The sequence below is a fragment of the Pituophis catenifer genome, unplaced genomic scaffold (genome assembly GCF_029215685.1).
Source record: "Pituophis catenifer annectens isolate HBS135680 unplaced genomic scaffold, rPitCat1.0.hap2 SCAF_1, whole genome shotgun sequence".
Classification (NCBI taxonomy): domain Eukaryota; kingdom Metazoa; phylum Chordata; class Lepidosauria; order Squamata; family Colubridae; genus Pituophis; species Pituophis catenifer.
In genome coordinates this window covers 77,290,055-77,316,041 of record NW_027256881.1, presented here as the reverse complement: position 1 = coordinate 77,316,041, position 25,987 = coordinate 77,290,055, and the positions used below count along the sequence as shown (strand labels likewise).

At 38.2% G+C, this 25,987-nt stretch overlaps 1 protein-coding gene across 1 annotated transcript in view; it reads right to left on the bottom strand.

Moving 5' to 3' along the window:
- PLG (plasminogen) overlaps positions 1–18,881 on the bottom strand; it is a 36,447-nt gene extending 17,566 nt beyond the window's left edge. Inside the window, exons 1-9 of the mRNA XM_070932614.1 lie at positions 18,805–18,881; positions 14,218–14,353; positions 11,536–11,642; positions 8,923–9,037; positions 7,011–7,150; positions 4,939–5,059; positions 3,555–3,673; positions 2,344–2,503; positions 342–469 (exon numbers count right to left, since the gene is read on the bottom strand). Of these exons, the coding sequence (XP_070788715.1) occupies positions 342–469; positions 2,344–2,503; positions 3,555–3,673; positions 4,939–5,059; positions 7,011–7,150; positions 8,923–9,037; positions 11,536–11,642; positions 14,218–14,353; positions 18,805–18,853 (1,075 nt within the window). The 5' untranslated portion in view covers positions 18,854–18,881. The remainder of the gene's footprint in view (positions 1–341; positions 470–2,343; positions 2,504–3,554; positions 3,674–4,938; positions 5,060–7,010; positions 7,151–8,922; positions 9,038–11,535; positions 11,643–14,217; positions 14,354–18,804) is intronic.
- Between the last annotated feature and the right edge of the window lie 7,106 nt (positions 18,882–25,987).

Genomic DNA, 25,987 nt, shown 5'->3' with positions numbered 1-25,987 from the left:
CTATCCAAAATATTTTAACCAGAAGAAAGTTCTTCTCATGCTCCTCTTAATAGCTGCGCTTCAGATTGTATTTCTAAAATTAGAAGACTTCTGTTAACATTTTGAATTGATCCTGTTATTTTCTGTAAATAAGCACTAATATGAAATACGGAATGGTTATATAATAAGCACAACAACATCTGTATTTAAAATATGCCAAACATAAATCATATTGAATTCACTCAACTTGCCAAGTCTATTTCTATTGCTATTTCTCAATTTTATTTTAGTTTTGCTTTAAAGTTCAAAACATTTTATTTACTTCACCCCTTTCTTAGTTACACAAATATAAATATTCTTACCAGTAACTGTGATGACATCATCACATTTAGCAATGTTGCAGTATTGCCATCGTATAGTTGGGTCAGATGTATAGCACCAAGGCCGAGTCTCTCCATCAGGGTTTCTACAATAGTTTTCTTCCAAACCTCTGAAATAAAATGTGCATAGAAGCAAGAGAGGAACAAGAGAGAGGTAAACATTACATGAAGTCTGAGTTAGTAGCTTGAAAACAGGTATTAAAAAAAAGTGCAAATTCTCCATTAAATTTCAGATTCTAATTTAATTCGTCCATTTTTAATGCAACGGTTGGGTTCATAACAAGGATTTTTCAAGGTTTTGTTAAGGAAGCCATAGGCGGCTGCTCCATATATAATTTGTTATTTGTCAGAATTTTTTCCACAGTGGCTCCCCCTTTATGGAACATTCTCTCTTTAGAGATTAGAAGGGCCCCAATCTTGTTAGCCTTTCGTAAGGCCCTAAAAACCTGACTAGGTTCCTGTGCCTGAAACACTGAATGTTTCCTGGCTGTATTGCTAACTGATCAAATAACTTGGCTGCTGTGTATATTTATTTTGGATGTTTCTTCTGTTTTTATTATTTTTATTGTTTTAAAATATTTTAAAATATTTATATTTTGACTGACATTTTTTTAATTGTAAGCCACCCAGAGACATTGACTATGATGAGCATTTGTAGAATTGAATGAATTGATGAATGACTAATGATACACCATGACTGAAAGATGCATGCATCAAATTAAGCCAAAAATAAATAAATAAGCCATGTTGGAGCTTGGCACAATATGGAACTATCCACTATTTGAAAGATGTTAAGTAAGACTATTTCCCTTTGTCCATCTTGCATGTTGTCTTCTTTGAAAATGGGGATCAGGATAAAAATCAGAGTAGAGACTTAGGTTACATTTCTCCTCATGAAGTTTGGGCACCATTAACTTTTTAGACCAAGCCTTCCCAAATTAAGGTCGGGGTGAAGCCTTCCTTCAGATAAACTTGATCCCTTATTATCATTATTAATATTAGACTTTATAAGCAAAATGATTCAGACAATGCACTGTTCATTAAGCACTTATGTTGATTAAAAAATGTATAAATAAAATATGAAAAAAAAAGATAAACTTGATCCCTGACTATATGAATACATCCATGTGGGGTATTTTGAGCAACAGCATTGAAATAGTCTGTCACTAACTCCTCCCATCCTTTTGAGGATAGAAGAGAAAGATTCCTTGAGATTTCTTAGTGGCTTTCCATCCAAGTACTAACCAGATCAAGCCTACTTAGCTTTTATGTGATCTACCACATCTAAATGAATTCAGCTTGTTTTTTAAGATGCCTAAACAAGTTGCATACTACTAAGTAGATGTGATATCTGTTAAGTGCCAAGTCCTCAGGTAGCAGGATGGACCTGAGACTGAATTTCGAGCAGAATTCCTGTTTGAAACTTGTTTAACTCACATGCCCTCGCTTGGATTTTCAGAAAGTGTGATAAAAGACGCAGCTCCAACAGAACAGGGGTGGGTTCTACTTACCTTTACTATCGGTTTGCAGTGGAGCCGCGCACACTCGTGCTCTTCTGTGCATGCGCAGAAGCATTTTAGTGACGTCGGGGTCGGTGGGTGGAGCCTCCCGCCGGTTTTACTACCAGTTCTATAGAACCGGTGCGAACCAGGGGCAACCCACTACTGCAACAGAACCATGGTGGCGCAGTGGTTAGAATGCAGTATTGCAGGCTAATTCTACCCCCTGCCAGGAGTTTGATCCTGACCGGCTCAAGGTTGACTCAGTCTTCCATCCTTCCGAGGGGGGTAAAGTGAGGGTCCAGAATGCTGTGGGCAATATGCTGCCTCTGTAAACAGCATAGAGAGGGCTATAAAGCACTGTGAAGTGGTATGTAAGCTATTGCTGTCTTGGAAGCAAAATAACTGAACTGATGTTTTTTTCTGGGTGCCTTGCCTTTTTCTTTACTGTAGCAACAAGGTGATAACAGGGCTGTTTAACATACTTGCAAGGGTAGTTTTCTGGAGTTCTTCCATGGGTATGAGGTTCTTGGGATGCCCATGATTGACAGGTTTTTCCTGATTCGGTCACTCCTACATTTCCTCGATAATCTTCTCCATTTCCCACAAGACATTGGTGGCCCGTAATAGCTGGTGGAGACTTAGCTATATCCGCAAATGTAATATACAATCAAAAAAAATCAGCACCATCAGAATCTGTATGCTAAAAATGGCAAGGCCCTGGCAGTATACAGATGTAAAAAGCCAAAAAAGCTACTGTATATGAAAAAAGTATCACAGGTACTCCTCCTTTAGTGACTGCCTCATTTAGTGACCATTTGTAGTTAGCACAACAATAAAAAATAACTTTGTTAACAATCACTTGTGTGCAACAATCATTTATGACCTTTGCAGGTCTGTAAAGCAAAAGAAAGCTGAAGTAAGGTCATAAGCACAGTCACAATGTCAATTAGTGACCACTTCACTAACAAGTTGTGGTCACTAAATGAGGACTACCTGTATCACACTTCCTACTTTAGAAATATATAGAATATATGTATGCGACATAGACAAATAGAATATATATGCTATTCTCTTAAAAGCTGATTTGAAAGAGCCTATATATTCTATTTGTATAAATATATATTTGTATATATTTTTCTTTTATAAAAGAGAGATCACAGAATAATAAATTGCACTGAATTGGAATGTATGGATTATGCCATAGAATAATAATGTTCAAGTTACATGTTATATTGTAATGCCTTAATTACAGTATAGCTATTAATAGCCAGCTATTAAATTGAATACTGAATAATTGTTTGCCTGTTATCAAAATATTTAGATTAATATTTCACTTGAACTAAGTTACAATCTTGGTGATTTGATTGTTATAGCATTTAATATTTATTCATATTTCTGTGATAGTGAAAAAAAAGTCTGCTATAAATCTGCTTGAGAGCTTATTTTTATTTTCCAAATTATATCTTTCCCCCGAGCAGCATTAACGATGCCTTTTTGAAATATGTGTGGTTGTGTTTGCCAGTTATGTGAGGCTCGGCACTCAGTTTACCCATTTTAAAAAGCTGCAGCCAATTTTATAAGATTAAAAGGAATCCCCCCAACTCTCCTACCTGAATTAAAACATTGGTTTCTCCACAGAATTGTTACTATATCATAACTATTGCGGGTCAGTAATTACATAAATGATACTTACCACACCGTGGAATGTTACAGAATTCCCAGCGTTTCGTCAGGAGGGAAGTGAAACACCAAGGACGTGGCTCACCATCCGGATTACGGCAGTAATTTGATATCAGATTCTTTTCTGGAAATCTGAATATTGGATGAAAAAGTAGAAATGTCTGCCTACCATCTCTTGACAGGTTGGGATTGAACCCAATGGTGTTTCAATGTTGACAGAACGATGCTCACTCAAGATAATATATATCGGTATTCCCCTTCCACAGTATCACATTCTATGATCTCAAATTTCTTCTGGTAGTTCAGAGAATACTCAGAGCAGATTTGATGCGTGGGAAATAAAGGCAGAGAAGCAAAAGGAAAACTCCCTTCAATAACCAGAATTTTTTTGGGATGTAGCCCAATACAGGTAATCCTCAACTTACAACAGTTCATTTAGTGACTGTTCAAAGTTACAACGGGATTGAAAAAAGTGATTTATGACCATTTTTCACACTTATGACCATTGCAGCAGCCCCTTGGTCGTGTGACCAAAATTCAGATGCTTGGCAACTGACTCATATTTATGACAATTGCAGTGTCCTGAGGTCACATGATCACCTGTGACCTTCTGACAAGCAAATTCAATGGGGAAGCGAGATTCACTTAACAACTGTGTTACTAATTTAACAACTTCAGTGACAAGAAAACAACAACTGTGGCAAGAAAAGTAGTAACATGGGGCAAAACTCACTTAACAAATGTTTCACTTAACAACAGAAATGTTGGGCTCAATTATGGTCGTAAATTGAGGACTATCTGTATCACCACAGAAAATTATATAATGGTGGGTGTTGACCTCTCTCTCTCTCTCCCTCCCTCTCTCTCTCTCTCTCTCTCTCTCTCTCTCTCTCTCTCTCTCTCTCTCTCTGTGTGTGTGTGTGTGTGTGTGTGTGTGTGTGTGAAAATCCAAGATAGTAATGTTAGGGTGATTGAATGCATTGATTATAATGTGTAAAAAGGAACAATAACTTTTATTGTGCCGTCACACCTAGAGTCTTGACTTTTTTCAACCACCTGCCCTCTGAACAGATATCTCTGCATATCAAATTACATCATTTCTGTTCAGACTACATCTTTGAGCTAAAAAAAAAAGAAAAGCCTTAGATGACAAAGCCTTTAGTTCTGATATGGATGAAAAATACTACTTTCAGTCACCCTAATGAAATTCGGACTAAAAGTCTTTCCAGTGAACCATGTGTGCTGCTTAATATATTACATTAAAAATAAGGTATGCTGTTATTTTTATTTTCAAGGAATCAGGTATCTGAAATTATTTGTTTCCCACACACACTTTGACTTTTCCTCATATGTCGCTAATAAGGGTCCATGAGTGAATCTGAGGCTTGTAGACTTACTTGGAAGGGATGTATCCATGAGCGTGAGGCTCTTGAGAAGCCCATGCCTGACAGGTGAGCCCAGATTCTGTTGTGGAAACTTTGCCTCGATAGTTTTCCCCACTGCAGTGCATACACTTCTCTGTAAGGATAAATAACTGTGAGTGAAGAAGCTTTATCCTATTAGATTATTTTTCCCCCAGTCCTCTGGATGGTAGGAATCATGATGCCCAAGTCTTCTGCTGTCTGAAATGGGATCTGTTATCCTAGATTGCTCAACGATCACAATTTCATTTTATAAGGAATCTAGAATGGTGAGGACTAGTTCTTGAAATTGCTTTGTTAACTATAAACCAAAATTACAAATTAATATTTTTATTTTGTCTTTATAGATGCCTAATTTACACTATAGTGTAAATCAGGGGTGTCAAACTCAATTTCATTGAGGGCCGTATTAGGGTTGTGTTTGACCTCAGGGGGGCGGGGGGGCATGGCCAGCTTGACATCACGTGTTGGGAGTGCCTGTGGTGGCCTGAGCACTTTGCTAGTGAAAATGGAGTTTGGGAAGGCGGCCCGCCTGAGCTCCATTTTCACTGGCAGATGCACTGCGGGCCAGTCCTTTGCTGTTTCCAGGGTGGCCCTGTGGGCCAGATCTAAGCACCCTGCGGGCCGGATCTGGCCTGCAGGCCTTGAGTTTGACAGCCCTGGTGTAAATGGTGTGATGGTGAAGGCATCAGGTTAGAAAACAAGAAGTTGTGAGATCTAGTCTATCTTAGGTACAAAGCCAGCTGGGTGAACTTGAATCAGTCTTTCTCTCTCAGCCCTAGGAAGGAAATAAGGCAAACCACTTCTGAAAAACCTTGCCAAGAAAACTGCAGGGACTGTTTCCAGCAGTCTCCAAGACAGAAGATATATACACATACACATACACATACATACATACATACATACATACATACATACATACATACATACATACACTCTAGGCCTTACACATAAACACATCTATTGACATTGTCTTTTGATTTATGGAATTATTTCCTCTTTCTTGTTTTTGTCTTAAGAGAATCATTTTTGGGGTGATCAAATATGGGCTGATATGCAATTTTTTTCTGGTCATTTATTTATTGTTTTATTTTTTCATGTGCTAAATCTCAGGGGACCATGATAATCTTTAGCACCTTGCAGGCATAGCATGATGATTTGCCAAATTCTTAAAAAGATATTACAATAGGAGAAATGGGGAGCTTTTCTCCAGTGTATTACAATGTTTATATGACACTAGTAACAGAACTTCTAACTTTGTTCAATGGTTTGCAAACTTTTGCATAAATCTGGCATTTGTATAGACATGCATTGGTGTAAATGGATCAATGGGTGCCTAGAGGGAATTTATTGTAATAAAGTTCATCTCCATCATACAATACTTTTGCCTTTAAAAAAACAGAGGCATTTACAAACAAAAGAACAACAAATTATTGACTAGTAATAGCTTAAATATAATACTAGCTTTTAAATATAGCAACATTTGTACCATCTTAGATTTGTAAATGTTTCAATTTCTATTAGTTGTAAATATTTCAAAATATTATCATTTTCATTATTATCAAACTATTTCTATTTATGAAATGCTATTGTTCGGGGAGTTTCACATTTCTTGAGAATAAATCTATTTCTATTTAATATAACCTGTTCCATATCTTGAAACATACATAGGTTAATTATATGATCACTTCAATGATATTATTATAATTTAGTTCATGTTTTTATTTTATTTGAAATAGAAAATAAATATTTTCTATTTATAAAAAAGAATGAAATAACCACAAAAAAGAATGAAATAACATCACATCTAATTGGCATTTACTTGGAAAACTATTCGGTTATCGGTTGTTAAATAAATGCTAGCATTATTTCATGTTCTATCTTATATTTGAATAAGAAAGTGCTACTCCAATGTTTACTTTTTTTTCTAAAATTTGTACAGTGCAGGTAAGAAAAATACGTTTTCTACCTATACATCATTGAAAAGAACAATACTTCGCATTCAAAATTTTCTTGAGGATCTAAAATTCCAGTGTGTGCAATTCTACCTTCGCATTCAGGAATGTTGCAAAAATCAAATCTGGTTTCAGGATTTGTTGTATAACACCAGGGACCTTTAACATCGTGATCTGGATTTCTGCAGTAGTTTTCTTCTAATGAAGCATTAGGATACAGAGAAGGTGTAAAACTAATAAAAACAAAAGAAAAGACTATTATTACAGAAGTCATACTTTTTTTTTCTCAGAGATTCAGAAGATTAAGCTGTATTAGATGACCCTATGACTCATTTAATCATCCGTTGGTAGCAGGGTAGTGAAGTCTGATTTGACCAGAATGAACATTAAATTGTTTTTGAATGGCATTGCTATCACTTTGCTTTGAAAACTAAAGCAGAAAATATCAGTTTATTAAAGAAGAAAGATCCAAACAGATAAACAGAATGATCACAGGCAAGCAAAAAAGCAACAAGAGTAGGGGGAACTTCTGACTTCCCGCAGGCTTCCCCATTGACTTTACTTTGGGGAAACTGTCAGAGAGCATCATAAATCATGATTACATGACCCTGGGGATGCTGTAATGGCCACCACTTTGCAAATAAAACTGATCTGAACTAGTGGAAATTTCAATTTCACTAGAGTAAATGGATCCTAGATATTTTACATATTATTTGAATGACATCAGGGTTGGACAAAGAAATGTTAACAGAACACAGTCAATAAGAGTTTAACCTGTTAAAAAGAAAACATTTAGAACTGCTGGAGGCTTCCAGTACTTTAAACAGGAGAGGAAGCTAAAGTTGAAGTTGTTCACCTTTTCCCCATCCCCATCTCAGGGGGAAAGGGGAGGGTTTTAAGGAAAAGACAGTGCTTCTCTTTAGGGATTTCACATGGGTAAAGGCATTTCTTTCTTGCTTATACCATTGCTTTCCCCAATATTCTACTTACATAACTGCAGCATGCTACCTGGGGAATTCTAGGAGTTGAAGTCCGCACATCATAAATTTGCCAACTTTGAAAAACACTAAATTATACCATATACCATTGTTGATATATTTCCCAAATTGTCCTCCAAGTCAAACTTTAGTAAATAAAGTCTTGCAATTTTTAACAAGTGTCACAAGTGAACAATGTCACTTAACAACAGCAGCAGCAACAGCAACGTCATGTGCATCCACGGTATGAAATTTTCCTGGCAATGATTCAGAAATGGTTTTAGCTTTTTTCAAGAACAGAAATAATTGGCCAGAAGCTGTCACTCACTATGATAATTTTGTAATAAGTGAAGAAGAGAACGATAATAAAAAAAAAAGTGTTTTAAAATGTATTGAACATGTACTAATTCAAAGCTTTTGTGAATAGCTTTAAAAAATCAGCAACAGCTATTTCATGCAGCTGGAGTTCAGATATATTAGCATTTAATCATATTTTCTGCAACATGTGGGAATAGAGAGAAGCCAATGGAAATTCCAGTTAAGGGTCATTAATATGCTTCACTGTATTCTATGCACTTTCAGAAAACTGTTCCGTAAACTTGCTCTTATTAATGGTACAAGAAAGCAGAGTCGTCTCAATGAGGTGGGCAGCTTTGAAGTTTAATTACAAAATAATTTTTAAAAATCTCTATTCAAAACAATGGTGGGTTTCTACCGGTTTGCCCCGGTACTCTGCGCATGCACAGAAGGTTCTGCACATGTGCAGAAGTGCTGCACGTGCGCGCTCACAGTTCTGAACCAGTAGTGAAGGTAAGTGAAACCCACTACTGATTCTGAAGACCCTGCTGAATTCAATACAGCTAATTCCTTTCAGGTAAGCAAGCAAAAGATGGCAGCCTTAGCCATGGCTAACGTTTGTTTGAATTGTGCTATACATGTTTCCTACAAAAATTCAGGTCAAATCATTCTTAATTCATATGGCTATAGAAAAACGAAGGCTGTTTTGCTGAGATGGGAAAAGGCCATACTTGGGATTATGAGGTCTGTTATCGGTCCATTTCTGGCATACTACACCATTCTGTGTTTTTGATTCTGTTCCTCTGTAGTCCACTCCAATTCCAATTCTGCATTCCAGGAGATACACTGAAAGAAAATGTGGTTATTAAAAATTGCTATTGTTATCACAGAGCACCTTTCCACAAAAGAAAAATCATTGCTTACAGATGGAACTCCACCCCGGTGTGATCAAGTTGAACATTTTAATATTTGGCCTTCATGTTCAGTTGAATTAGGGGATCGCAACCTGAGATCATGAAATTGCAAACTTTGGATTACAAGCAAACGTTTAACAAACTTAGTTAAAAAGGTAAAGATTCTCTCAAGCTGAGCTTGATTTTTAGGGACCACATGGCTACAACATGAAAAAAGTATGTCATTACCTTCTCCTGCTTTTTTTTTTTTAATTTGCCAATCAAGATTGCAATCCTGAGATTTTCTGGTGGTCTCCCATCTAGATGCTAGATCTAATGCTGGTTAGCTTTGCCAAAGTTGGTAGGTTCTACCTCTAGCTATGGTCTCAAAATTATTGCCAGATGATTATTTTAATTATGATAGTTCAGGGGGAATGCAATGCTAAATGGGTGACTAGAGAATAATTGTTTATTTATTTTATTTATTTTATTTTATTAAATTTCTATACTGCCCTACTCCCAAAGGACTCAGGGCAGTGAACAGCCACAGGATAAAACACATAAATACAAAAATTTAAAATAGAATAAAAATGAATTAAATAATTTGGCTGAACAAATTTAAAATACCCCATAATTTAAAAACAAATTAAAATTTTCATTTAAAAAGAGGAGAAGATTTAGGCCAGGCCAGCTTGATGAAATAAAAAAGTCTTAAGTGCGCGACGGAAGGTGCGCAGATCCGGGATCCTCCTTATCTCCGGGGGGAGCTCGTTCCAGATCGTAGGTGCCGCCACAAAGAAGGCTGTCCCCCTAGGGGCCGCCAGTCGACATTTGGCCGACGGCACCTGGAGAAGCCCCTCTCTATGGGAGCGTACTGGGAGGCTATTGGTGGTAGCAGGCGGTCCCGTAGGTAACCAGGTCCTAAGCCATGGTTTAATTATATTAAACCAATTTTAATATTAATTCAACATAAATATAAATCAAACCAAATTTTGGTTATTTTTTTTTAATGGTCTGATTTCTTGATGCTCATTCCCTGAGCACTGAATAGAAATTTGAGCTGAGCGACAAATAAGTGATTATCCAAATGCAATTAAGGGCTGCTTTAATCACAGCATTGGTGACTACCTCAGGTTCTCTTTCCAATTGCAAATACAGTAAATACAGACATAGAGGATGCCATGAAAAACAAAGATATAGAGGGTGACCTTCAATTTTGATCAAGGGGACCATTTCCTGCTCTGTTGTAGCTCTTATGGTCTTTAAAACTACTTCATGGAGTATCCCAATCTCATGAAATAGTATTGGACTCACGGGTGTGCGTGTGAGAGAGAGACACTGAAAAAGAGGGAACAACCAATGCCATTTTGTTGGCAGTCAAACATCAACTACAAAACTACAGGTAGTCCTTGACTTACGACTACAATTGAACCCAGAATGTATGTTGCTAAGCAAGAAATTTGCTAAGTGAGAAATTTGTGAGAAATGAGTTCTGCCCCATTTGATGACTTTTCTTGCCACATATGTTAAGTGAAGCATTGCAGTTATTAAATTGGTGACACGGTTGTTAAGTGAATCTAGCTTCCACATTAAATTTGCCTAGCAGAAGGTCGCAAAAGATGATCACATGACCTGCAACCGTCATAAATATGAAGCACTTGTCAAGCATCCAAATGTAAGTCACATGACCATGGGGATGCTGCAACAGCCATAAGTGTGAAAAATGGTCATAAGTCACTTTTTTCAGTGCCATTTTTATTTTGAATGGCCACTAAATGAAGTTGTGGATTATCTGTACATGTGGATCAGTAAAAAAAAAAACCCATCAACATGTTGCATTCACCAACTAATACCTTGTAATGTTTTCTGCATTTGTCAGTTTACATGGGCTACTAATTGGTAAATCTTACAGGACTACTGATTTGTTTATATTTAGCTGCGCTTTGAAACAACTGCAGATAAACAGTTTCTTGCCTGCTTCCATGTTTTACCATATCACAACCAATACCTTGAATTAAATCACTTTATAGTCTTTTTCTCCTGAGGTCGAAATTCCCTTCACAAAAAGAAAACACCACCTGCAAAATTCATACTATCCCAACTTCCAAATTTCATGAATCGTCATGTCGCCTAAGGAACTGCAAAAACAACGGTGGGTTTCAAATTTTTTTACTACGGGTTCTGTGGGCGTGGTTTGGTGGGCGTGACAGGGGAAGAATACTGTAAAATCTCTATTCCCTCCAGGGGAAGGTTACTGCAAAATCCCCATTTCCTCCCGATCAGCTAGGACTCAGGAGGCAGAGAATAGATGGGGGTGGGGCCAGTCAGAGGTGGTATTTACTAGTTCTCCGAACTACTCAAAATTTCCGCTACCGGTTCTTCAGAACTGGTCAAAACCTGCTGAAACCCACCTCTGGGCAAAAGGCATAATATCTAAAAGTGTACACTTACTTCGTTTTTCAAAGAGAATGGCCCCTGCTTTTCTGAACACAGATGCTGTTTTAGTATTGTCGCGCAACGTAATGCATTGCTGCTCTTTCGCTGTAAATAGAAATGCCCTGTGGAAAGGGCAGAGACATATATTATATGACACAGAGAAACAACACAGTCTAGTTCGGATGTATACATGTACACGGCGAGAAACTTCAAGGGTTGATTTGCATTCTATTTAGAATTATAGTTTGTCCAATTTGGAGGCACCATCCAATTTACCATAAAATAACAGGAATAAAATACATTAAAAGCAAAAGAAGGCGGAAAATCATAAAATAACAGCATTAAACCCAGTCTAAGTCAGATAAACTGAACTTTGTATAAAGAGCTAAGGGCTCTCCTCTTCTTCTGTACCCCTTTATACCATCACTAAATCTACTTGGAAGCAGGAATGGGCAAGGGATTCTCTGCTCAGTTGCTGGGTGGGCGTGGCCATGGTGGGTGTGGCATTTTTGCCCTTCCTGGGCTCTGAGGTTTTCCTCGAGCCTCCGGGAGGGCAAAAACGGCCTCCCCAGAATCCGGAGGCCCTCTGGAAACGGAAATGGGCCCGTATCTGGCCTTCCTGAACTTCCGGTAGGCCCATTTTTTACCCTCTCCGAGCCTCCCCGAGCTTACCTGCATTCAAAATGGGCCGCATGGGGACTCCTGGGTTCCAGGCAGGAGTGGGATTTGGGGGTTCTCCAAACTGCACAGAATCTTAGCTAGAGGTTCTCCCGAACCTCTGCGGACCCCCAGTAGCCCAACCCTGCTTGAAAGTCTAGATTTGGACGGAGGAAGAATTGCTAAGGAGCAAAAGATTCTCCTCCTTTTTGCTGGTTCAAGCTATGATGGAGGAGATCGTTGGATCCAATCCTAATACAGATTAAATGCCAATACTTAATGTGTAATTTTGAGGATTCTCTTACTAATTTTATATAGCAAGAACGCAGTACTTTAAAAGGAAGAACCATATTTAAAAAGGCATGAGATTGCTATTATGTCAAAACATAGCTGCATAGTGGTATCTGCTACCAGAAACAAATCGCAGTTCAATACAAAAATCACAAGTGTCCTTAATGCAGGTAGTCCTTGACTTACAACAGTTCGCTTAGTGACCGTTCAAAGTTATAACGGCACTGGAAAAAGTGACTTATGACCATTTTTCACACTTAGGACCATTGCAGCATCCCCATGGTCACATGATTTACATTCAGGTGCTTGACAACTTTTTTTTTTTTGCTTTAATTTATATGCCGCCCTTCTCCGGAGACTCAGCGGCTTACAATGCGTTAAGCAATAGCCTTCATACTTTTGTATATTTATACAAAGTCAGCTTATTGCCCCCACAATCTGGGTCCTCATTTCACCTACCTTTGAAAGGATGGAAGGCTGAGTCAACCTTGAGCCTGGTGAGATTTGAACTTGCAGTAATTGCAAACAGCAGATGTTAATAACAGTGCTTTAGTCTACTGTACTACAGGCTCTTACCTGTAACTGTAACTGATTCACATTTATGACAGTTGCAGTGTCCTGGGGTCATGTGATCCCCTTTTGCGACCTTCTGACAAGCAAATTTAATGTGGAAACCAGATTCACTTAACAACTGTGTTACTAATTTAACAACTGCAGTGATTCACTTAACGAATGTGGCAAGAAAAGTCATAAAAAGTGACTTATGACTGTTTTTCACACTTGGGACCATTGCAGCACCCCAGTGGTGAAATCTAAAATGTGTTACTACCGGTTCTGTGGGCGTGGCTTGGTGGGGGGGGTAATGTGACTGGGTGGGCATGGCCAATTTTTTTCTTTTTTACTTTTAAAACCATTTTTCCTACAACCTCTTCAGCGAAGAGGTTGTAAAAAAATGCTCTGACGATCCCAGCTGAGGCAATTCAGCTGGGATCGTCAGAGGCATTTAAAAGAAAAAAGCCTCTGCCAATCAGGCAACTCAGCTTGGATCGTTAAAAGCCTTTGACTATCCCAGCTGAGCCGCATGATCATCAGAGGCTTTTTTTTTTACTTTTAAAAGCATTTTTTCGGCCAAAGAGGTTGTAGAAAAAATGCTTAATTTTTTTTTTAAAAAAAAGCCTCTGATGATTGCGCGGCTCAGCTGGGCATGGGGGGCGGGCAGGGATTTTTGCTACCGGTTCTCCGAACCACCCGCCTCTATCGCTACTGGATCGGGCGATCAGGTCCAAACTGGGAGCATTTCACCCCTGAAGCACCCCCATGGTCAGGTTATCAAAATTCTGCTGCTTGGCAACTTACATGTACTTATGCCAGCTGCAGTGTCCCAGAGGCATGAGATCATCTTTTGCTACTGTTTGACCAGCAAATGGGGAAGACAAATTCACTGAACAACTGTGTTACTAATTTAACACCTGCAATGATTCGCTTAACAACTATGGCAAGAAAGGTCGTAAAATGAGGCAAAACCCACTTAACATCTATCTTGCTTAGCAATGGAATGTTTGGGCTCAATTGTGGTTGCAAGTGAAGAACTGCCTGTAGAGTTGTTGCAGTACATTGCATTGCACTGTATCAAGCTCTCTAAGTATTAGCTGAATTCTATGTCATTTGTCTCTAAGGAAGTTTTCAGATAATCAGCGACAATCAAAACATTTGAGCAACTTTCATAAAATGCAAGAATCCTATGATTACCTGCAGATAAATTCTGTTTCAGTTTCACATTTGATAGCACAAGCTCCTTTAGTTAAAGTTCTATAGGTGGTGGATTCTTGACCAAGGATCCAAGCACCATCTGTCCTTACATAATTGTCCAGAATATCTCCTTGAACTGAGAGTGGGGGAAAAGTGAGAAGAATTTAGAAAGTAAAAACACCAAATACATACTTTTCACCAAATGAAAGACTTGCTTATTCTGCATGCAGGGAAGTATGTATACCAGAATGTAAAGTCTACAAATTGCCTGAATATGTAAGAATTACATTAGTGCACAGGGTTAAATTAACACTTGGGAAAAACTTTAATTATTCCAGTGGCAGATGGGAAAGACATTTCACCCAAATTTATTGTATGGTGATCTGAGTGGGAGGGCGACATTCCTGGAACTGGAATTCAGATGTAGAATCAGAATCTGAGTGGGAGGGCGACATTCCTGGAACTGGAATTCAGATGTAGAATAACTGGCCTGCAGATGAAAGGTTGATACCCTTGAGCAAGGGATGATAAACCTGCAAATGGAATGATAATTCCTAGATTTCTTATTAGAAAGAGAGAGTAGGGCTACAGAGAATGGAATGATTAGAGCAAAGGAAGATTCTGAGATTCTGCACCGTTTTTCTGCAGTACTTGATATGGAATCCTTCTAAACAGTTCTGCTGGTTTTATAAGTGTCTCTATTGATATAAACTCACCAGCAGGGAAGCACTGAGTTAGATAAAAATAATTGCCTTGGGTACCAAATAAGGGTATGTATATTTGCGAGAGAAATGATGCCAACACATCCTTTCTTGTTTGTTTAGATTTGGTTTAACTCACCTTTATAATTTTTATAAATAACTCAAGGTGGCGAACATACCAATATACCTCTCTCCTTTTATTTCCCCTTACAACAACCCTGGAAGGTGAGTTGGGCTGAGAGTGAGTGATGGGCCCAAAGTCCCCCAGCCACTTTCAAACCTATGGCAGGACTAGAACTCCCAGTGTCTTGTTTTCTAGTATGATGCATTAACCATTAAACCAGTGGTGAAATACAATTTTTTTTACTACTGGTTCTGTGGGCGTGGCTTGGTGGGTGTGGTGTGGCTTGGTGGGCGTGGCAGGGGAAGGATACTGCAAAATCCCCATTCCCACTCCACTCCAGGAGAAGGAAACTGCAAAATCCCCATTCCCTCTTCACTCCTGGGGGAAAGATATTGCAAAATCTCCATTCCCCTCCAACTTTGGGGTCAGCCAGAGGTGGTATTTGCTGGTTCTCTGAACTACTCAAAATTTCCGCTACCGGTTCTCCAGAACCTGTCAGAACCTGCTGGATTTCACCCCTGCACTAAACCAAACTGGCTTCCTTCTTGCAGTTCCTTGCACTTCCTTATGTAGTTATCGCTGTCTTTGGAAGAAGCAACAGTGTTTAAATGCAGTCTCTTCTGAAAACCAGCTGCTGTCTCAGGTGAAGGGGGGATGTCATTCTATCTCTTTACAAGAGTCTTGATAATCTTCAATTTCCAGGCCAGGAAATAAAATGGGGAAGAGACCGCAAACCAACTTTTTCAAGGCAGTGCCTCAAAGGTGTCCCATAATTAGGTTCATTGCTAACTTTTTGTCCCAAGAGCACTTTCATTATTTATCCATGGGAAAAGTAAAGATTGTGAGATTTTGAGTTCCAGAATGTTGTTGTTTATTTCACAGTTAATGATACTTTGCAAAATCAAGTCCTTTCTTCACTGGCTTGATTTTGGCTACATTTAAGAAATGTCTCCAGTATTTATTTATTTATTTATTTATTTATTTATTTATTTATTTATTTATTTATTTATGTATGTAATTTATATGCCGCCCTTCTCCCGTAGGACTCAAGGCGGCTTACAAAACCAGTAAACCTTGTGCAATGGCAAACTGTTGAGACAAACGAAAGGTCACCTTTGGGAAACTATTATTTGTTTTGTTTCTACCTTTCTTTTCTGGTTGAGCTCAGAGTAGTATGAATAATATGTCTTAGGCATTTTCTATTTAAGCAGGAGAACGTCTAGGTCTTAATAAGCTTAGAAGAGCAAAAGTCTTGTTGATCTCCAGCTTCCAGGATTCTCCTTATCGATTCCTGTTCCTAATGGACTTCAACATCTGACCCTGTAGTGAGTTGGTGATTGGAAACTGCTGATACAGGAGAGAAAAAAACCTAAGTGATAGAAACCTATCTCCATCTGGAATATCTAACAATATGCTAAATAAAGTCAAAACACAGCTGGGGTGTGTTGAAAATTATTCTATAGAAGTTCTGTCTTCTTTCTGGTTTAGGATGAAGAACTGCTCTAATAGGGGACTTCCGGCTGACGTCGCGGCAATATCAGATGCAGGGAACGGGTCTCCACGTTCCCTGTGCTGAGTTTTCTCTGTTTGTGCTTCCGAGAGGAGTCAAAGCTGCCTTATAGGGGCAGCGAAGCTAAGGAGGGGTGCCCTGAGAAGTCATGGGAGAGATTGCAACTCTACTGCTGAACCCCAGGCTTTTTCCCCTCTATGCCATAGTGAGAAGAGGCAGCCTAAAGATGGCTGCCATGAAGCTGGAACAGCTGAGAAAATCTAAGAGCTGTACTGGAGTGGAGTTGGTGAATAATGTCTGGAATTGGGTGAGAAGGATCCTTTTTATTTAAAACTCAACCCCAAAAGAATATTCAGGAAAACAGATACTCACTGCTATTTTTAAAAGCAGTGATTTAACATTTTGAGAAGAATTTCAAAATTGAAGGAAAAAGAATCAAAGGGAGAAAGGCCTTTAAAAGACCTTTAAAAATACAGAAAATTGGATTTCTAAATTGGACAGGCGTTGTTTTGGATAGGCATTTTAAAATGCTGGAACTATTTACTTAAACACTAATATCATCTTTATATTTTGGATTGTTACCATTAAAATTGTATAAAACTGGTTAATATTGAAATTTGATCTAAGAGTGCCACCTGCTGACAAAAGGAAGGCATAACACATTTTTAAAATCCTAGAAATACTTAGCTATTGGAGATTGAAACGTGAGAATAAGAAAGAAACTATTATTAAAGTGACCCCTGAAAGCTACAACACAAGACTGAATTTATAGTGGGACTTATGAAGATTCTGGAAAAATTCTTGGGACTATCTAGAGGCACAGGTCAATCAGCTTTGGGATATAAAGATTCATGAATATTGAACTTTTTGAGATGTGACTTTATGTTTGAATATATGGGTTTTGGATTATTAGACAAAAGAGGGACAAAATAAAACTAAACAAGATGCTCCACCAGCAAGAAAGGAGTGGAATTTGGGGAGGAACAGCATCGATAATTCAAAGTATTAAGGATACTTTGACAAGAAGCTGCAAGGAGATTATGAATTTGAACTATGGTTTTATCAAATATGCTTGAATAATATAGTGATTGGCATAAAAATAACATATTGAAATATTGAATAATTAAATAATGGAAGATTATAACAACATAAATATGTGTATTATTATTAGAACCATATAAGCTTGCTAAATGTAACAAATATGATTAATAATATTTTATTTGTAGTAAAAGGAATGACACTCAGAATATGGTGATTGGCATAAAAATAACACATTGAAATATTGAATAACTAAATAATGAAAGATTATAACTTAAGATAAATATGTGTACTATTACCAGAATTATATAAGCTTGTCAAACATAGTAAATATGATGAATATTATTATATTTGTACTAAAATGTAAGACACTCAGGTGCCACATTGTTCACGCATTGATATGTTTGTAAAAAATAAAAAAAAATAAAAAACTTGTGGGGGGGGGAGAATGGCTCTAATGGCCATTAAAATGGCTGCTGGATTACTGAATTGCACATGCTCCTGCTGTCAGCTTTGTTGTATTCAGAAACATTTAATTCCCCTTTTAAGAACGTATTGTCTAGCTAGAAAACTTACCTAAAACTTGCTTGCAATATGAAACATATTTAGCTTGTGCCACTTCTGCAATGATTTGTGATGTTTTCTGACAAAAGATGGAGTTGTCCCACCACTAATTAAATCTAGCTCTGTAACCTGCCTGCCCAGTAACATTATTTTTAAACAACTCAGAGACATCTTGAGGAAAAGAAGAGGAATATAATCCAAGGGTAATAAATATTAATAGAAGATGCAATGTCGCATACGATATTGATGTTTCATAGACAATATGCTTGCTTTATATGAGTGGTTCCTAGATTATTGAACATTACATAAGCATACAGGACACAATTTGCAAAATTTTAGGTGCAGAAACGCTCACATCTCATTTTACAATAAATTGGGCACAGCGTTCTTCAGCCAGTTTCTCTCAGCATTATTAGTTCCTGGGACTGTACAACATTAAGAAAAATCAGATCTCATTGTAATGTAAGGTTTTAGAAACAGAAATGTAATTATTTAGTATTTTATATATAAAGTTAGTAACATCAAGCATTTATCCAATATGTGCCCATTCAAACTTCCAAGGTTAAGTCCCAACACTCATTAAATATGGTAATATTTCAGAGACTTCTATTATCTCAATTCTTCTGAAAAGCAGCAAAAAAGAAACATACCTGTGTAGAAAAAGAAAACTAATCCAAATATATATTTGCAGCACTCCATTTTGGGACAGGCAAGTTGTGTGCTGAAAGCTCTGTGTGTCTGCGGACAAAGTTTTATTGACTTAGCTTAGTTAGACAAGCCTCGAGCAAAGGAGATTAACCAAATTGGGTTAAATATTCTCTCAGTACTTTGGGCCTCTCTTCTCTGGTCGAAATGTTGAAACATTACCTTGAATTCATGATCTTACAAAATAACATTTAAATGTTTGAATTGATGAAACAGAAAGGTAGAAGACCTCTCCCTAGATTTTTTTTATTCTGAAATTCTCCTTAATCAAAAATGAAGTATTATTAAGAAATATAGGTGGATAAACAGACAGATTGAAAAGAAGGATAGGATAGGACAGGACAGGACAGGACAGGACAGGACATGGTAGGGTAGAGTAAGGATAGGATAGAACAGAGGAGGGGAGGAGAGGAATATATTTTTAATGAGTTGTTTAGCTAAATTCATATACAGCTTCTTGCAACTGTTTTCAAGATTTGACACTGATGGAAAATCTTAGGCTGATTTCTAGCTATTATAGGATGTATTTGTTAGTTGTGTACATCTGAAGTTATGCACCAGATTTAGCTTTTGGATACATAAACCAGAACTTTCCTAGTGTGGCACAACCAAATCCAACATATGGCAGCAAATGAGTAAATGTCACCACAAGGGACAATGGTTGGAAATCTGCCGGGGAAAACCTTTCAAGTGACAGAGCTTTAAAACATTAACTTTCGCTCCATTTATGCATATGCATTTCTTGCTCCAGCCATATTCAAGCCAATTGTCATCTGGTAAAACATAAGGAAGGAATCAAGTATTTGTAGTGTTACATGCAGTTCCTAGTACAGAAAAGATTAAATCATGATTGTTAGCCATTGTTGAAATTTCCCCTTTAAGAAAGCATATGTATTCTCATAGCTTCGTTTCAGCTAAACATATATCTAACCTTTCTTAATAATCAAAACTTGATTTTCAATCCCCCAATGTAATCCTGAACATTCCATTAGAGAGAAGTTCCCTGAGGATGGGCTCCATCCTGAGTCCAAAAGCTCGGAAGACTAGACTTCTGGTCCCAGGTACTGATCCAGATTGGATCCTGCAACATTATCCTGGGACATGTATATTTGCCTTCATTCATAACCCTGAACTCCTTAAGTATAAGGTTTTCTCTAAATGGGCAAGTTGTATAGATAACTGGGAAAGGATTAACCTTGCTAGAGCAGAAGAGACTAGAATACTTAACAGCATATTCAGAGTACAGAATAACAGAGTTGGAAGAGATCTTGGAGATCTTCTAATCCAACCCCCTACTCAGGCAGGATACCCTATACCATTTCAGACAAATCTCTTGTTAAAAATGTCCAACTTCTGGAGGCAAGTTGTTCCACTAATTAATTGTTCTAATTCTCAGGAAATTTCTCCTTAGTTCTAGGTTGCTTCTCTTCTTGATTAGCTTCCATCCATTGCTTCTTGTCCTACCTTCAGGTGCTTTGGAGAATAGGTTGACTCCCTCTTCTTTGTGGCAAACCCTTAGATATTGGAACACTGCTATCATTTATTTATTTATTTATTTATTTTATTCAATTTGTATACCGCCCTTCTCCTAGTGGACTCAGGGCGGTGCACAGCCAGAACTAAAACACATGCCAATACAAAATTTAAAATTATTAAAAGAATTACATAACTGGCCCAATTTAAAACAATTCAATTAAAACCCAATGACAATTTAAAAACTAAAAAACTAAAAAAGACTAAAAAAGGGGGAGGGGGTTCACGCCAGCCCTGCTTGATGGAAAAGAAAAGTTTTCAGGGCACGGCGAAAGACCCGGAGATCCGATATCCTTCATATCTCCGGGGGCAAATTGTTCCAGAGGGCAGGAGCTGCCACAGAGAAGGCCCTCCCCCTGGGGGTCGCCAGCCGACCTTGCCTGGCTGACGGCACCCTGAGGAGTCCCTCTCTGTGGGCACGTACTGGTCGGTGGGAGGCTATCGGCGGCAGAAGGCGGTCCTGCAAATACCCAGGTCCTATGCCATGTACCCCTAGTCCTTCTTTTCATTAAACTAGACATACCCGATTCCTGCAACCGTTCTTTATATGTTTTAGCCTCCAGTCCCCTAATCATCTTTGTTGCTCTTCTCTGCTAGCTTCTTTCTAAGACCTCTTTGCACGCTGTCTTTTTATTTAACAACAAGTCAATTTTCATCTGGAGGCTGGAACTACTAAGATGCTAACAGTGCACTGCACATTAAGGATGCTTTGGCTTGTAAACAGGAAGGAGCTCCTACTAATGCTACTTCCTCTTTATCAGGTATCTTGACTGAATCTCATCACCTTTGTGGACCTGTTGATCTGGTCATGTTTGCCCTCTTGAAACACTCAGAGATTTACCTAGAGGAGTGTGTTTGTTGGAGATAGCTCAGGCTGGCCCTTTAGTTAGCATAGTGGTTAAATTGTAATCGGCTGCAGAACACATTTAAGCAGCAATGTACCACTGAAGTTTTCCTCTCATGTGACCATACGTTACCTACTAGCATAGAAATCATTTTGGCTAATGCTTTTGTCTATAAATTTTGATCAGTCTTGAATGTTGGGGGAAGTCCCAAAATTACAACTTTGAAATCATTGACAAAATTATTTACAAAACTGATAAACACTCAGAAGGCAAGAAGTGATATAGAAAGGATTGGACAAAGGCCAAACCACAGGAGGCTTACCAAACTGATGGCAAAATACTGACATGCACTTTTTTAAAATGCTAAGTCAGTGGTGAACAAGTCTCCGAATCATTCCTGTTGTCTTTCTCTGAAGCTGTTCCCTCTTGAATCCATTTTGTCACTGGACAAAAACTGGACAAATTGCTTGAATCTGATCAGAGTAGAATAAAATGGAACACTTTCTTTCGGCAATTTAAAATTATATTTCTGATAATGGATTGATTATCCCAAAGATGGAAAATCTTTGCTGCCACAATATGATGCTGACTCATGTTCAGCTTGCAATCAACTATTAATCCAAGGCTTGTTTTATGCATGTTATTGCCAAGCCAAGGATCCCCCAATGATTTCAATGTCCTAAGTGAATAATTTTGCATTTGCCTGGTACATTTTAGTCTGTTGACTTCAAGTTTTTTTTTCTGACTACGCCACCCACTTTTAACATTTGCAAGCTTGAGAGGCATTTCCCTCCCCATTCCCTCCCACCTGTTAATAAAAAAGCGAAGGAGTTCAGAGCCAATGATTGAACTTTATGGAAGTCCACTATTCTCTCCATCTTTTCCACTTGGTTAAGGATAGATTCTCTTGCAACTCCATAGCTGCATCAACATAGAAAAGTATACTTACCTAAAATTTGCTGTCCCAATTAGCCAAATGTTATTCTATCTCAGTAATAAGGCTGGCCTTAAAGGTATTAATACAGGATAAGTTAACGAAAGTGACTGGTAGATTCTCCAAATTCATTTTCCCTTTTCACCAAACATTACTTGCCAATTGGAAAGGTATTCCAATTGCTCAGGGGAGAAGAGGCAGGAATAGGTTGAGATGGGCAAATGAAGGCAGGTCCTTAGGATGGCTGATTTAGAAACCCTCTTTTGGACTAAGAAATACGATGTGGGAAGGGAAGATCAGGAGAAAGAGCCAGCATTGTTGTAGTAGGGGTGGGGGTGTCTGAGGCAATGCTGATGATTGTTTCTTGCTTGTCTGTCCTTTTGGTGCAGCTAGCTGCAGTAAAGTCTTGGGGTGGCTTATGTGGGTCCAAGGAGGGCAAGATTAGTGGTGAAATCCAAATTTTTTTACTACTGGTTCTGTGGGTGTGTCTTGGTGGGCGTGATGTGGCTTGGTGGCTGTGTCTTGGTGGGAGTGGCATGGGAAGGATACTGCAAAATCTCCATTCCCACTCCACTCTGGGGCCAGCCAGAGGTGGTATTTGCCAGTTCTCCGAACTACTCAAAATTTCCGCTACTGGTTCTCCAGAACCTGTCAGAACCTGTTGGATTTCACCCCTGGGCAAGATGGCTGGCAAAGGGAACCCAGGAAACAAAAGGCTGCCTCTCTCCATCTTTGGTCTTTCTTCTACTCAGGAATGGAGGGAATGTAGCCTGCCAGTTCTATGTGGAATCCAAGTTATATTGGGGAGGTGAGTGAAGCCAAGCCACAAAGCACCCTCACCATTAGCTGACTAGAGACTGGCCTGATCCTTATTAAGGGACAACCCATGTCAAGAACATACTTGTGGGGCCTTCCCCTTACACAATTGTTGCCAATGATATGTGAATGTTTCACCTTGTCACGCACAACTTCTTTCTTTCCCTCACTCTTACACACAGAAATGCAGAATACAAGTGTGTTAAAGGCAGTTCACTGTAAAGTTTTTTCCCCTCTCTCCCTCTTTCCAAATCCTGATGCTTATTTGCTGCATCAAGGAAGAAAACTGGGTGGGGATTTTTAGTTCTGGCTTTTTTCATCAGCCCCAGCACTGTATGCTGTTTTGTTTCCTGAGATTCCTCAGAAACATTCTTTTCTACTTCTTTCAGAGCCTTGGCTAAAGAATTGTAGTCTTCTGCAGAATTGTACAAACAAGGAAATGGAAAGCATTTGTAGATTGCTGGGAGTATTTTCTTCACACAGAAACAAAATCAAAGAGGAGTGTTACAGACTAACAGAAGACAGCGTTGGAAGGGACCTTGGAGGACTTCTAGTCCAATTCCCTGCTCAAGCAGGAGACCCTATACCATTCCAGACAAATGGCTTCCCAGTCTCTTCTTAAAAGCTTCCAGTGATGGAGCACCCACAACTTCTGGAGGCAAATCATTCCATTGGTTAATTGTTCTCACTATTAGGAAATTTCTCTTTAGCTCTAGGTTCCTTCTCTCCTGGATTAGTTTCCATCCGTTGTTTCTTGCCTTGCCTTCTGGTGTTTCTTTCTTACCCCTTTTTCTTTCCCGTTGTTTAACTTAATGCTTCTTGCGTTCCTTCTTCAAGGTTCTTCTTCAAGGTCACTTCTGTATTCTTGAATTCTAGGCCTTTTCTAAACTATTAGGAGGGAAATTGCTTGAAAATACATGTGCTAGAGAAAATATATTAAAAATATATTTATGAGGAGAAGTTGAAATAGTGATTTCGGTCCAGTTACAACTTCTTTCAGCTCAAGCTACCCCATAACCTTGATGCTGTGAGGAAAAGTAGGAGGAAGGAGTATTACATGTGCTGTCTTGAGCTCCTGTGCAGCAGTTGGAATATAAACCTAATAAAACAAACAAAGCAATGTACTTGAAGATTGATACAAATTTTCATTTTTGTATTTTCTTTGCTGGCTTTGCAAATTAATGAAAGAAAGACGTAAAACCTAAACAATGGATTCACCCATCCACAATGAGAGCCATTTGAGTAATTACAGTATATTATTGTGATTCTAAATAAGTGACATGCAGAGAAAGATTTAGGAGCATATCTATTTGTCACACTAGTTCATTGAGTCACACTAGTTCATTGAGAATTTTAGAACGGAGTTTGTCAGCCTGCATCTAGCTTAGAGAGGAGTTAAGTTTTACATAAGCTGAAAATAGCACTATTGTACGTACATGACACATTTTTCAATACCGGTCATCCACTACATATATTTTGACACCAGTGAAATTCCTCCCATTTTTAGGGAATAGTCAAACTGAAGAGCTAACTGGGAAGGCTTTGACTCAAGTCTTATTCATTCTCCTTGAGTGATCTTGGGCACATCAGAATTTCATTCTGAAGATGATAATGGAAGTCAGAAGAGACATTTTGTACCTTAAGCCTGAAATTTATGATTGTAATTATACAGGACTTTTGAGTCATTCCTTAGGTAAGCTTTCATTCAACATACAGTACCCATTTGGATAATGTATTCTCTATTATATAAAATGTATTATGGGCCTAATTGTGCAATATGTTTTTAAAATCTAGTATTCCTTGATTTGGGAAAGCTACTATGTAAACTAATTATATAATACATATATATTTAATTATGAACATGAGTGCTGAAGTCCCATGCCAAAATTTGGATCTGTAATTCTACACATTACATTAGGGCAATTAATTTTTTTTCTATATTATCTTTACCATTAACATTTCATATTATGATATATTATAATCTTCATCATTTAAGCAAGAAAAGAAAACCAATTTATCCAGTTAAAAGGTCAAAACGTGTAAATCTTATGAAGATATCTTCTGGGTTGAAGTTGGACAATTGAAACAGCACTATTACTCACTTTATTTATCAAAGAGCTTTCGTTTAACCTTTTTGTTCTGTACTCTAGGTTGAATTATTGATCTATTATTGATATTGCTGTTCTTTGCCTTCACCCAAATCATAATTCAGTTTTATACACTACCCAGCTCAAATGAATAACAAAAGAAAGAACACAAGTGTTTGGACCTGACTTTGTTACTAAAAGCTTGGTTTTTTTGATCGTCCAAAATTACATTTCATTTACATAAAGGTAGATAAGTTATCACTCTCCAAATTGTTTAATAATTTGTATAGATGTCAACCAAACAGGTCTTTAACTTCCTGGGTCCTTATGCTTTCCTTTCTTGAAAGTGGGTGGCAGTGTTGATGATCAATATTTGCTCTGGTCCAGTTTTCTGAGACCTCACTAGTCTTTTACAAGTTTTCAAAATTTTCCAAGAGCTGTTCTGTAATATGCTTGGCTACTTAAATGCCCTCCGATATAACCTATTTGCCCCTATAGCAGTGGTGGGTTCCTCCCGGTTCAGCCCGGTTCCACCGAGCTGGTAGCGGTGATGATATGACGTCACCGAACTGGTTCTGCCCCCTCATCCCCCCACCTTATTCTTACCTTTTATTTGGCCCCACCCCCAATCTATTGCTGCCTCCTGAGTCCCAGCTGATGACTAGAGGGAAAAAAACTGTTTAAACTCTTGCCGCGGGGCTTCAAAGGGCCGCCCTACAGCTGATCAGTGTTAAAAGAAAATAAATGAATAGATCAGTGCCTGCAAAAATACATGAGTAGATCAGTGTCTGCAAAAATAAATGGGTAGACCAGTGCCTGCAAAAATACATGAGTAGATCAGTGCCTGCAAAAATAAATGGGTAGATCGGTATAGCTCTGCAAGCAATTAAAAACCTGGTAGACCAGTACCTCT